This window comes from Symphalangus syndactylus, chromosome 3 (assembly GCF_028878055.3).
Source record: "Symphalangus syndactylus isolate Jambi chromosome 3, NHGRI_mSymSyn1-v2.1_pri, whole genome shotgun sequence".
In the NCBI taxonomy this organism is placed as follows: Eukaryota; Metazoa; Chordata; class Mammalia; order Primates; family Hylobatidae; genus Symphalangus; species Symphalangus syndactylus.
In genome coordinates, this window is record NC_072425.2 from 127,100,706 (window position 1) to 127,113,871 (window position 13,166).

Here is a 13,166-nt window from a genome sequence, read left to right on the forward strand (position 1 = left end):
ACTGAATGATGTCAATTATATAAAGTGCAAGCCAGATAAAACATACCTACCTATTAGAGTCTGAGACGGTGCTGACCTTGGAGGGAGGGCTAGGGCCTGAGAAAAGTACTAGGGATGTCTGCAGGGATGCACACTCTGCTCTGGCCTTTTCCTGAATCCACTGGCATTCATCACACGGTTCCCTAACCTGCAAATGTTTGTACTTTTACACTTCAATGACAAGTCATTAAAATCCACTAGCCCCATCATTATTAAAAAGTCTTTATTTGTGCACAGTGCTGTACAAGGTTTTATCCAAGGAGAACTGAGCATGTCTCAAACTCTGTTTTAAAATAGCCATTTCAGGGCTGATGTACAGCTGCCGTTGACTCATCTTGCTTTCTGCATAGAACAGAAATGAGGATAATCCATAACTATTTGTTTCTCCCCAAGGCCGTGGGCTAGAAGAGGATATTGATTTGTAAGAATTACTCATGCTGACTGAGGACTGTTTGCCAGCCCCAGGTTAGCAAAGGAGGCCCAGCTGACTCAGACAGCCTTGAGAACATTGGGTTCTTCTGGAGTTTGAGGGAACAATAACAGAACGCCTTCTCTTAGCCAAGTGTTCCTTGGGTCTTCAGTGTGGTCTCCAGTCCAGCAGCCTCGGTTTCACTTGGTAACTTGTCTGAAATGCAAATTCTTGGGCCCCACTCCTGACATGCTGAATCAGAAACTCTGGTAGCGATGCCCAGCACGTGTGTTTTCACAACTCCTGCAGGCAGTTCTGCTGCACATTCGAGTGAGAACCATGGGCTAAATCCATTGAGAAACAAAGCAAAAGAAGACGGTGAAGCTGTCAGACCACTTTCATCCTTGATAAAGCTAGCACTAGAGAATGTGGGCTTACGCCTGTGGCGACTGGGCTTTCTAATACTGAACCCCAGACTTGCCCCTCCCAGGTGGGAGCCTGGCCTCTGTGAAACTATGGCATGGAAGAGCAGACTATGGCATGGAGGTGCTTATGCTTCCTGCAGACAGCTTATTCCCCAAAGGAAAATCCGGGAACAGGACTAGGCTACAAACCCACCAGTCAAGCAACTCATTCCACCTGCCTGGAAACAAACGAGTGGACCACCAGGGAAAGGGTTTGGTGCTGATTGACAACTGTTGCATCCACACTGGAGGAGGGAAGCCCCCCCAAACCAATGCATTTCGTAAGTATTAGTGACTAGCTTCCCCGCTTTGTGTTGCTCCACCCATCAGCTTTGGGCTTACACAGTTGGGAAAAGAACTTGACCAGGACTGACATCTGATAGTTACAGAAGCACTCTTCATGGGTCACTGCCCAGCCTGATCGGTGTGGGCAATTCACGGGTGAAGAAAAGTGGGTTCTTGTTCTGAGGCTTCAGCTTCCCACCAGAGCATCCCAATGATAAACACACATTGCAGTCTTTCTGCCCTGTGCAGAAGAGAGCCAAGAAGAAACCCAGCCAACAGGGCATGAAAAGTGAGAGCTGAGTATGTTCTGTTTCCTCAGAAAGGGTTTGACTAGGTGGTGCTTTGACCTGTCATTATCTTAATGCATTTTTTGGTATCTGAATATAAGCAATCTTCATCACTCTTTTTTTTTTTTCCCCACAAGATGGTGAATTACAGGCTTCTAGCATGCCTCAGCCACTTGGAGATAGCAAAATAGTGCATAAAGATCAATTCTGTGAGCTTTAAGATGGAAAATGGGAATCCACCAGCATAACAAAACACACCCCAGATCCCAAGGAGAAGGTAGGCAGGCAGCCCCCATGATGGCACCCAGCCAATAAAAGTGAGTGACGCCCCAGAACCTAGGAGGGTCAGAGAGTCCCTCATGGCCCATCTTTCCACAGGGTTTCCATACAACCCAGGCCAAGGGAGAGCACTGCATTTCTCCCAAGCCCTGGAGCTAACTTAGGAAGCTGCCTGGACACGGAAAAGTGGCAGATATTTTCCCAGACCCGGGATCAAGAGAAGGATGCCACTTTTAATCCAGGCTCATACAAAGTCAGTCATGCTTTGGTGACCCTGGCAGTGTAGCCATGCAGTCATTTTAGTCTCAGGTTAGAGACTGGAGCGTTTGCTCTGGAGCAGGGCAGGGGCCTCCACAGCCAGCACTGGGCAGCAAATGTGGAAGGTGTCCCAGCAGTAGGCACTGGAATTGTGCTCTCCTCTGTCACAGGCCTGGAGCAGGAGGAGGGCTGCCACGGCCACAGTTTCTCGTGGGCAAAAAGATTTGTAGTCATAGCCAACTTGGCACCCTGGAACTGCCTGCATGTGTAATTGCTGGGTGCCTTAGAGATCGTGGCACAGCAGGGCCCTCTCTACTCTACCCCCAGACATATCTCCAGGCATTTGGAGCACCTGCTCACCTGAACTAACAGCCTAAGCTGCTCCACTCTTCCTGAGTGAGTCCTTGGTGTAGCAGGGCCCTCTTTGCTCCACTCAGGGAGACCTCCAGGCATTTGGAGCACCTGCTTCCATGGATTAGCAGCCTGGATCACCCCATCCTTCCTGTATGGAGTTTGTGGTGCAGGAGGCGCTCTCTTTGCTCCATGCCCAGGCAGATCTCCAGGCACATAGAGGACCTTCCTACCCAGATTGATAGCCTGAGTCACTCCACCCTTCCTGAGCAGAGATCATGGTGCAGGGGGCCATTTTTGATCCTTCAGGCAGATCTCCAGCAATCTGGAGCACCCACTCACTCTCCTGGAGTAGGAGTTTAGGATGCCCCCACTCCCTGTGCAGAGAACTTGGAGCTGAGAAGTTTCCCAGCTCCATATCTAGGCACACCTCTGGGTGCTTGGTGGCTGCCCATTGGACCTCTTCCTCTGCACTGGTGCTTATGCTTGCCATTAGGGGGCCTGTAAGCAGTCCTTCCTAGTCCAGCCCCACTTATCTTGGTCCTGTCCATCCACCCATCTTGGTCTCCCCTTCCGGGGGCTGAGCAGGGAGCTCGGACCATGGTGCACTGCACAGATCAACCCATTGCCTGAGGAAAAAAGAGAGCTTCTTCCAGTAACAAGGATCAAGTATACACCCATCTGTGCTGGCTGCAGCTGGCTTTTATGCATAAGTGCCATCCACTGGCCTGTAGGTCAAACCACACTGCCCAATATAAAACCTGCTAACAGATGTGCATAGGGCTATTCATAAAAAGAACGAAAGAATGGCATTAGCCGGGCATGGTGGCTCATGCCTGTAATCCCAGAACTTTGGGAGGCCGAGGCAGGCAGATCACTTAAGGTCAGGGGTTCAAGACCAGCCTGGCCAAGATGGCGAAACCCCATCTCTACCAAAAATACAAAAATTAACCAGGCATGATGGTGTGCCCTTGTGATACCAGCTACTCGGGAGGTTGAGGCAGGAGAATCACTTGAACCTAGGAGGCAGAGGTTGCAGTGAGCCAAGATCACACCACTGCACTCCAGCCTGGGCAACAAGAGCGAGACTCTGTCTCAAAATAATAATAATGATATAATGGCATTCACAGGAAACTGGATGGAGCTGGAGACCGTTATTTTAAGTGAAATAACTCCAGAATGGAAAAGCAAACATCGTAAGTTCTCACTTATAAGTGGGAGCTAAGCTATGAGGATGCAAAGGCCTAAGAATGATACAATGGACTTTGGGAACTTGGGGGGAAGGATGGGAGGAGGGTGGGGGATAAAAGACTACATATTGGGTAACAGTGTACACTGCTCGGGTGATGGGTGGACCTAAATCTCAGAAATCTCCACTAAAGAACTTATTCATGTAACCAAACACCACTAACAGGCTAACAGGGAACTTCTCAGCAGAAACCTTACAAGCCAGGAAAGACTGGGGGCTTTTTATGGCATTCTCAAAGAAATTCCAACAAAGATGCTATATCCTACCAAACTAAGCTTTAGAAGCAAAGAAGAAATAACCTCTTTTATAGACAAGCAATCACTAAGAGAATTTTTTTACCACCAGACCAGACTTACAAGAGATCCTTAAGGGTGTTCTAAACATGGAAATGAAGAACAATACCTATCACCACAAACCACTCGTACATACATGGCTCGCAGACCCTATAAAGCAACCGCACAATAGAAACTACAAAATAGCCAGCTAATAACTTCACGATAGGATCCAAACTTCACATATCAACATTAACATTGAATGTCAATGTTCTGAATGCCCCACATAAAAGGCACAGAGTGACAAATTAGATTTTAAAAAAACCACAAGACCCATACATATACTATCCTCAAGAGACCCACCAACATGTAATGACACCCATAGATTCAAAGCAAAGGGTTGGAGGAAGATCTATCATGCAAATGGAAAATAAACGAGAGCAGAAGTCAATAGTTTTATATCAGATAAAACAAACTTTAAATGAACAACAGTTAAAAAAAAAAAAAGACAAGGGCATTACATAATGACAAAGGGATCAATTCAATAAGAGACTTAATTATCCTGAACATATATATGCACCCAACATTGGAGCATCCAGCTTAATAAAACAAATACTTCCGGACTATGAAAAGACTTAGACAGCCACACAATAATTGTGGGGTCCTTTAACACTCCACCAACGGCATTAGATCATCAAGGCAGAAAACTAAAAAATTTTAGACTTAAATTTGACATTTGATCAATGGGGCCTAACAGACATCTACAGACTATTCTACCCATCAATCACAGAATATACGTTCTTCTCATCTACATACAGAAAATACTGTAACATTGACCACACGCTCAGCCAAAAAGCAAGTTTCAATAAATTAAAAAACCTGAAGTCATGCCAATCATACTCTAGAACTACAGTGGAAGAAAAACAGAAATCAATACAAAGAAGATCTCTCAAAACCACACAATTACATGGAAATTAAACAGCTTGCTCCTGAATGACTTTTCAGTAAACAATAAAATAAAGGCAGGAATCAAAAAAATTCTTTCGGCCAGGTGGTGGCTCATGCCTGTAATCCCACCACTTTGGGAGGCCGAGGCAGACAGATCACCTGAGTTCAGGAGTTCAAGACCAGCCTGACCGACATTGAGAAACTCCATCTCTACTAAAAATACAGAATTAGCCAGGTGTGGTGGCACATGCCTGTAATCTCAGCTACTTGGGAGGCTGAGGCAGGAGAATCGCTTGAACCCAGGAAGCAGAGGATGTGGTGAGCCGAGATCGTGCCATTGCACTCCAGCCTAGGCAACAAGAGCGAAACTCCATCTCAAAAAAATGAAAAAAGTATTTGGAATACATGAAAACAGAGACACACATACCAAAATTTCTGTGATGCAACAAAAGCAGTGTTAAGAGGAAAGTTTATAGCACTAAATGCCTACTTCTTTGGAAGGCCAAGGTGGGTGGATTACTTGAGGTCAGGAGTTCGAGACCAGCCTGGCCAACATGGTGAAACCCCGTCTCTACTAAAAATACAAAAATTAGACGGGCATTGTGGTGCATGCCTGTAATCCTAGCTACTCAGGAGGCTGAGGCAGAATTGCTTGAACCTGGGAAGCAGAGGCTGCAGTAAGCCGGAGGCTGCAGTGAGCCGAGATTTTGCCACTGTACTTCAGCCCAGGTGATAGGGAGCAAGTCTCCATCTTAAATAAATAAATAAATAAATAAATAAAAATGCTTACATCAAGAAGATGGAAATATCTCAAATTAACAATCTAACATCATACCTAGAGGAACTAGAAAAACAAGAACTAATCCCCAAACTAGCAGGAAAAAAGAAATAACTAAAATCAGAGCCGAACTGACATTGGGACCCTAAAATCCATACAAAAGATCAACAAAACCAAAAGTTGGTTGTTTGAAAGAATAAAAATGATCAATAGACCACTACCTAGATTAACAGAAAAAAAAGAGATGATCCAAATAAGCACAATCAGAAATGAGAAAGGTGACATTACAACTGATCCCACAGAAATACAAAAGATCTTCAGAGACTATTATCAACATATCTGTGAGCACAAACTAGAAAATCAAGAGGAAATGGATAAATTCTTGGACACACATAACCTCCCAAGATTGAATCAGGAAGAAATCGAAACTCTGAATAGAGCAGTATCAAGTTTCAAAATTGAATCAGTAATAAAAAACCCAGCAGCCAAGAAAAGCTCTGGACCAGATGGATTCACAGCTGAATTCTACCAGATGTACAAAGAAAAGTTAATACCAATTCTACTGAAACTATACCCAAAAATTGAGGAAGAGGGAATCCCCCCAACTCATTCTATGGAGCCAGCACAACCCTGATACTAACACCTGGCAAAGACACAACAACAAAAAAAAAACTACAGACTAATATCCCTGATGAACACAGACACAAAATCCAAAACAAAATACCAGCAAATCAAACCCAGTTAATTCACCATGATCAAGTCAGCTATATTACTGGGATGGCAAGGCTGGTTTAAGACACACAAATCAATAAGTATGATTCACCAGATAAACAGAATTAAAAACAAAAACGATATTATTATCTTAACAGATGCAGAAAAATCTTTTGATAAAATCCAATATCCCTTCATGATAAAAATCTTAAACAGAGTAGGCATTGAAGGAACATATCTCAAAATAATAAGAGCCATCTATAACAAACCCACACTGAACAGGCAAAAGCTGGAAGGATTCCCCTTATGAACAGGAACAAGACAAGGATGCCCACTCTTACCACACCTATTCAGCATAGTACTTGAAGACTTAGCAAGAGCAATCAGGTGCCAGGCGCAGTGGCTCATGCCTGTAATCCCAGCACTTTGGGAGGCCAAAGCAGGTAAATCACCTGAGGTCATGAGTTCAAGACCAGTCTGGCCAACATGGCGAAACCCCATCTCTACCAAAATTACAAAAATTAGCCAGGTGTGGTGCTGTGTGCCTGTAGTCCCAGCTACTCAGGAGGCTGAGGCAGGAGAATAGGTCGAACCTGGGAGGTGGAGGTTGTAGTGAGCCGAGATCGTGCCACTGCACTCCAGCCTGGGTGACAGAGGAGACTCTGTCTCAAAGAAAACAAAAATTAAAATAAATCGTAGATGATCCAAACAAAGGGAAAAACATTCCATGCTCATGGATAGGAAGAATCAATATTATTAAAATGGCCATACTGCCCAAAGCCATGTACAGATTCAATACTATCCTTATCAAACTACCAAGGTCATTTTTCACAGAATTAGAAAAAGCTATTCTAAAATTCATATTGAACCAAGAAAGAACCCAAATAGGCAGAGCAATCCAAAGCAAAAAGAACAAAATCAGAGGCATCACATAACCCAGCTTCAAACTATACTGTAAGGCTGCCATAACCAAAACAGCATATGAGTATAGAAACAGACACACAGACCAGTGGAACACAGTAGAGAACCCAGAAATAAAGCTACACACCTACAACCATCTGATCTTTGACAAAGTTGACAAAAATAAGCCGTGGGGAAAGCACTCCCTATTAATAAATGGTGTTGGGATAACTGGCTATCTATATGCAAAAGAATGAAACTAGACCACTACCTTTCACCATATACAAAAAGTAACTCAAGCTGGATTAAAGATTTAAATGTAAGACCTCAAATTATAAAAATTCTAGAAGAAAACCTAGCCCTAGCAAAGAATTTATGGCTAAGTCCTCAAAAGCAATTGCAGCAAAAGCAAAAATTGACAAGTGGAACCTAATTTAACTAAAGAGCTTCTGCACAGCAAGCGAAACTATCAACAGAATAAGCAGACAATCTGCAGAATGGGAGAAAATATTCCCAAACTATGCATCTGATAAAGGTTTAATATCCAGAGTCTCTGAAAAATTTAAATCATTCAAGAAGCAAAAAACAAATAACTCCATTAAAAAGTAGGTAGAGGACATGAACAGACACTTCTCAAAAGAAGACATACAAGCAACTACAAACGTACGAAAAAATGTTCCACATCACTAATTACCAGAGAAATGCAAATCAAAACCACAATGAGATACCATCTCACAGTAGTCTGAGTGGTTAGGTATTGAAAAGTCAAAAAAAAAAAAAAAAAAAAGATGCTGGTGAGGTGTGGAGAAAGGGAATGCTTATAGACTGTTGGTGGGAATGTAAATTAGTTAGCCACTGTGGAAAGCAGTTTGGAGATTTCTCAAAGAACTTAAAACAGAACTATCATTTGACCCAGTAATACCATCACTGGGTATATATTTAAAAGAAAAGAAATCACTCTACCAAAAAGACACATGCACTTATATGGTCACCACAGCAGTACGCACAATAGCAAAGATATGGAATCAACCTAGGTGCCCATCAACAGTGGACTGGATAAAAAAAATGTGGTACATACACACCATGGAATACTATGCAGCCATAAAAAAGGATGAGATCATGTCCTTTACAGCAACATGAATGCAGCTGGAGGCCATCATTCTAAGCAAATTAACATAGGAACAGAAAACCAAATACCACATATTTTCACTTCTAAGTTGGAGCTAAACATTGAGTACACATGGACATTAAGATGGGAACAATAGACATTGGGGACTACTAGAGATGGGAGAGAGGGTTGGGGGCAGGGGTTGAAAAACCACCTATTGGGTAGTATGCTCACTACCCAGGTGACAGGATCATTCATACCACAAACCTCAGCATCATGCAATAAATTCATGTAACAAACCTACACATGTACACCCTACATCTAAAATAAATCTTGAAATTATAAAACAAAACAGAATAAACTATTTTCTCCTCTCAACTGCACATTTTTGCCATCTAATGACTTCCTCTTTAACATGAAAATTATGCTACTCCTTTCCCTTTTCCAAAGAAGAGACTCTAACGACAAAAAGAACCTTAGAAATCATTTAGTCCAAACACCTCATTTTACAGCAGAGGAATCAGAGGCCCTGAGAGTTGGAGTGACTTGTCCAAATTCCAACTACTAATTAGTGGCAGAGCCGCAGCAAATGCCCAGGTTTTAACACCTACGGGCTGAAAACTCTCAATCCTTCACAGCTTCATAAACTAAACTTTTGATTATACAGCATTATTTCTAATTGGGATTCTCTCTTACTGCACTGTAAACCGAAGCAATTGGTAATTTGTCCCATATATTTTATAATAATGTCCCTTCATATCACCAGTCCTGGCTAGAAAAACCCATATGTAGAAAAGGTTTTTGCCCAGTGCATTGCACAGGAATTAGCTGTTGAAGGCAGTGGCCCATACTGTGCCCTCTTTATCTTTTGACCTGGAGCCTCAGGTTCCCTGATATATCTATTAAAAGGTGAGAGTAAGAACAGATGTGGCACAACTGTTCAGAGTTACTTGTTCAATGTTTTAAAGAGCTTGACAGATGATTTCCTCAACTCTCTTCCAGACTGTATTTTTTAATACACAAAAAGTAATCTTGCAAGAGCTGTTTGCCCCTGCCATAGGATAACAACAGGCTGGAGTGCAGTGGCGCAATCCTGACACACAGTAACCTCCGCCTCCCAGGTTCAAGCGATTCTCCTGCCTCGGTCTCGCGAGTAGCTGACTACAGGCACCTCCTACCACACCCAGCCAATTTATGTATTTTTAGTAGAGACGGGGTTTTGCCATGTTGGCCAGGCTGGTCTGGAACTCCTGACCTCAACTGATCCGCCCACCTCAGCCTCCCAAAGTGCTGGGATTACAGGGGTGAGTCACTGCACCAAGCCGGATATTATAACTTTTCATTTCGTTGCATTCCCAGGTCTTATGACTGAATGATTTTATGCCAACTTCCACTTATAATCAAGGAGAGGCCTGAGAAACCATAACTTGATAAGAAACCACAACTATGTGGTTATCCTTTAAGTTATAAAAGTGCCTGATAACCAAAGATTTCACATAAATTACAAGAGACCACTTTGGGAATAAATATTCCTTGATATTAGACAAACAATATCGTATCTGCCTAGTGAAAGGTTATTTTGTTTATATGTCCCCTGTAGGAGGAGGTTGTCTCTAAAATAACTAGACTTAATATCCTTGAAAAACATCAGTGACAGATGGAAAATTCTATGTCATGTTGGCATATTTTGTAGGGTTTTTCTGAAAATCCTTAAGGGGTACCTTTGTGCCCAGCAAATACCTGTCAAATAATCACAGCACAACATACTCTTGAAGGCTGTAAGAGTGACTTTTTTTGTTGTTTTTTGTTTTGTTTTGTTTTGTTTTGTCTGAGACAGGGTCTCACTTTGTTGCCCAGGCTGGGGCGCAGTGGTGCGATCTCAGCTCACTGCAACCTCCACCTCCCGGGTTCAAGCGATTCTCCTGCCTCAGCCTCCCGAGTAGCTGGGACTACAGGCACCCACCACCATGCCCAGCTAATTTTTGTATTTTCAAACATACAAAATTTTCACAACGGGGTTTCACCATGTTGGCCAGGATGGTCTCGCTCTCTTGACCTCGTGACCCATCCGCCTCAGCCTCCCAAAGTGCTGGGATTACAGGCATGAGCCACTGTGCCTGGCCAGAGTGACTGTTAATGCAGCTGACTCATGTCACCATCTGTCACCCAATCCTCTAAGCTTCGGTCCTTGGACATTCAAAACACCTCAAAGTGCCAGGACTAGTGCCATCTTATGAATTAATAATGCTGCTTCACGTCCCAGCTCTGCCACTGAACTCTCCTCAACCCTCTTTCTCCAAACACTGGCCAGGTCCGAAGTAACTGAAATCAGAGAAGATGGGAACCTGAGATGGGGCAGGCAAGTGATATGCACCGCCTACCACCAGGATGCAGAATCAAGTGCGCAGTAAGGCTCAGGCTGATGTTAGAATATATTTATTGCTACATTTATATACAATTATACAAACAGCCCAGACAGGAAAGAAATGTTGCATCGATTTCTGCAGATTCCACCAACATGTGCACAGAAATGGAGCTGTTCACCACTGAGTTTGCTCTTGGATTGAAGCCAAATGTAAGTCACATACATTTTTTGAAAAAGTGGGAAATTCTTGGAAATCCTCTCCACAGATTCTTCCTTACAAGCTAGTCATGCAGAAAAAAGTGGGTTATCAGAAGCTGATGCCTTCCAGCATCTGTTTGGGGGATAGAGTCTTGAAGATGGGGTACAGTAGATGCTGGCTTGGGACTGCAGGGTGCCGTGCGAAGTCCCAAGTCCTGGCCCATCTTGCTAAGGTCTGTCTTTAGGAAAAGCAATTGAGAGGGGTCTGGAGAGAAAGAGAATAGCAAGAAAGGGAAATCCAACAGTAAACTGAGAAGAGGAGAGAACCATGAGCCAGGGCCCTGGGTAAGGGAATACTGGTCCATCCAGTTCCAGCTGAGATTGCAGACTTTGGGGGATATACACATTCAGAACACCAGGTATGTCCTTATCCTAAAGCTTCCCATATGTCAGTAGCCAGGGGCCTGCATGAAGACACAGAAAGTGAATAGGAAAGTCAGGCAAGAAAGAAGAAAACTCAACTCGAACACTCGTATTATCAACATTCAGTTGAAAAGGCATGACCCTGAATGTCTTTGCACATTTTCTAAGTTAACATTTAGTCATGGTTAGTTGATGGTTGAGTGATGAAGGGGAATGGAATGCCGGTGAGGAAATGTAATGATGTACAGATTGTGTCAAAATAAAGGTGCATCCACAAACTCTACACTCTGACCTCAGCCTGGTTAGAAATACTTTTGGCCTCAAAAGGAGTCTCACATACAGATTTTGCAATGTTCTGATCCAGAATTATGATGTGGATATAAGATCACGGTATAAACACTCTCTCTTTCATGTCACAGTCACATACACCATAGTGACGTGAATCCCAAAAGAAATTGTTGAGCAGCCACAGGGCATGTGTGCTTAGGAAATGAGTTCACCTTATTTACACCAGCTCCGTCTGACCCACCTCAGGCCCCTTCCCACCTCGGGAATCCAGGAGGGAGGACCTGCAGATTGGGTTTACTCTGGCCGCCTCAGCTAAAATCAGCTCAGAGCCTCAGAGAAACGTCTGAAGGTTGAGAAAAAAAGCCCATGAGTCTAAATACACCAGACTGTGCCAGCCTTTGGGGCTGATTAGTAATTTGGGTACAGTCTGGTCCCAAGGCTGCAGGGGTTCTATTCATGAGGAAACCCATCAGTTCTATCTTGTTCATGGCTTTATTTTATTTTTGAGACAGGGTCGTGCTCTGTCACCCAGGCTGGAGTGCAGGGGTGTGATCTTGACTCACTGCAGCCTTAACCTCCTGGGCTTAAGCAATTCTCCCACCTCAGCTTCCCGTGTAGCTAGGACCACAGGCATGTGCCACTATGCTCAGATAACTTTTTGTATTTTTTGGAGAGCCAAGGTTTTGCCGTGTTGCCCAGGCTGGTCTCAAACTCCTGAGTTCATGCAACCCACCTGTCTCAGCCTCCAAATATGCTGGGATTACAGGCACAAGCCATAGCACCTGGCCTGTCCATGGCTTTAGATGTCACGTTTAATTCCTTAATGTCACCATAGTCCTACAGGCCCCTAGTCACGAGGAAGATAGGATGACAGTGCTGTGATGAAGCCCTGGGGGCAGTGGGAGAAGGACCAGAACATCACTCAAGAGTCCCTGTTCTTTCTCTTGGGTCAAAAATTTTATAATCAACTATGGAGAGGCCCAGCAGTTCTTCCAAGGCTGCCAACTATGTGACTCCTCAAGCCGGAGGATGTGGCAATCACCAACTCTGTGGATCCCTTTATAAATTCATGTCTAGATAATTCAAAATCTCTTTCTGTCATTTGATCTTGACTTTTCATTCAGAAACTTTCTTTTCCTACTTCTGACGACAATAGCTCAGAGTCAAACTCACTCAAAGGATTTGCTCTAAAAAGAACATTAACAGATGAAAATCAAGGAGGAAAAATTATAAAAGATCAGGTAGATTTTACTTTGGGGAGTTTTACTAGTTGACAAAATGGAAAGAGTTACATCAATGAATTTCTGCACTGGAAGAAATGGCTAAAAATAAATAGCTAAGAAGAGTATTGTTTGCGGCAACCTATGGCACATTAAGAATGTGCTTTAACCCAGGATTTTAGCTCAAATATCAGAAATAAGACAAGCTGGATTCTCAGCTAGACCTGTTTCAAAGAGAGTGAGAGCAAACGACGATGGATGTGTCGTAGCGTTTCAAGTGGACTTTGAAACAATGAAAGTGTTTTGGTAGCGTCATGAAATAGCAGAGAGAATC

At 43.4% G+C, this 13,166-nt stretch overlaps 1 protein-coding gene across 5 annotated transcripts in view; it reads right to left on the bottom strand.

Annotated features, from left to right (window-relative positions):
• Nucleotides 1–245: 245 nt before the first annotated feature.
• RDX (radixin) overlaps nt 246–13,166 on the bottom strand; it is a 105,577-nt gene continuing 92,656 nt past the window's right edge. For 3 of the 5 annotated variants that reach the window (XR_010120101.1, XM_055273040.2, XM_055273038.2), the window contains one exon: nt 10,759–11,365. Coding sequence is in view for 1 of the 5 variants with exons in the window: in XM_055273040.2 (XP_055129015.1) it covers nt 11,329–11,365 (37 nt within the window). In the remaining 4 variants the exon portion in view is untranslated. Of the gene's footprint in view, nt 793–10,758; nt 11,366–13,166 lie in introns of those variants that run through there. The other 2 variants (XR_010120102.1, XM_055273039.2) reach the window with 1 other exon arrangement.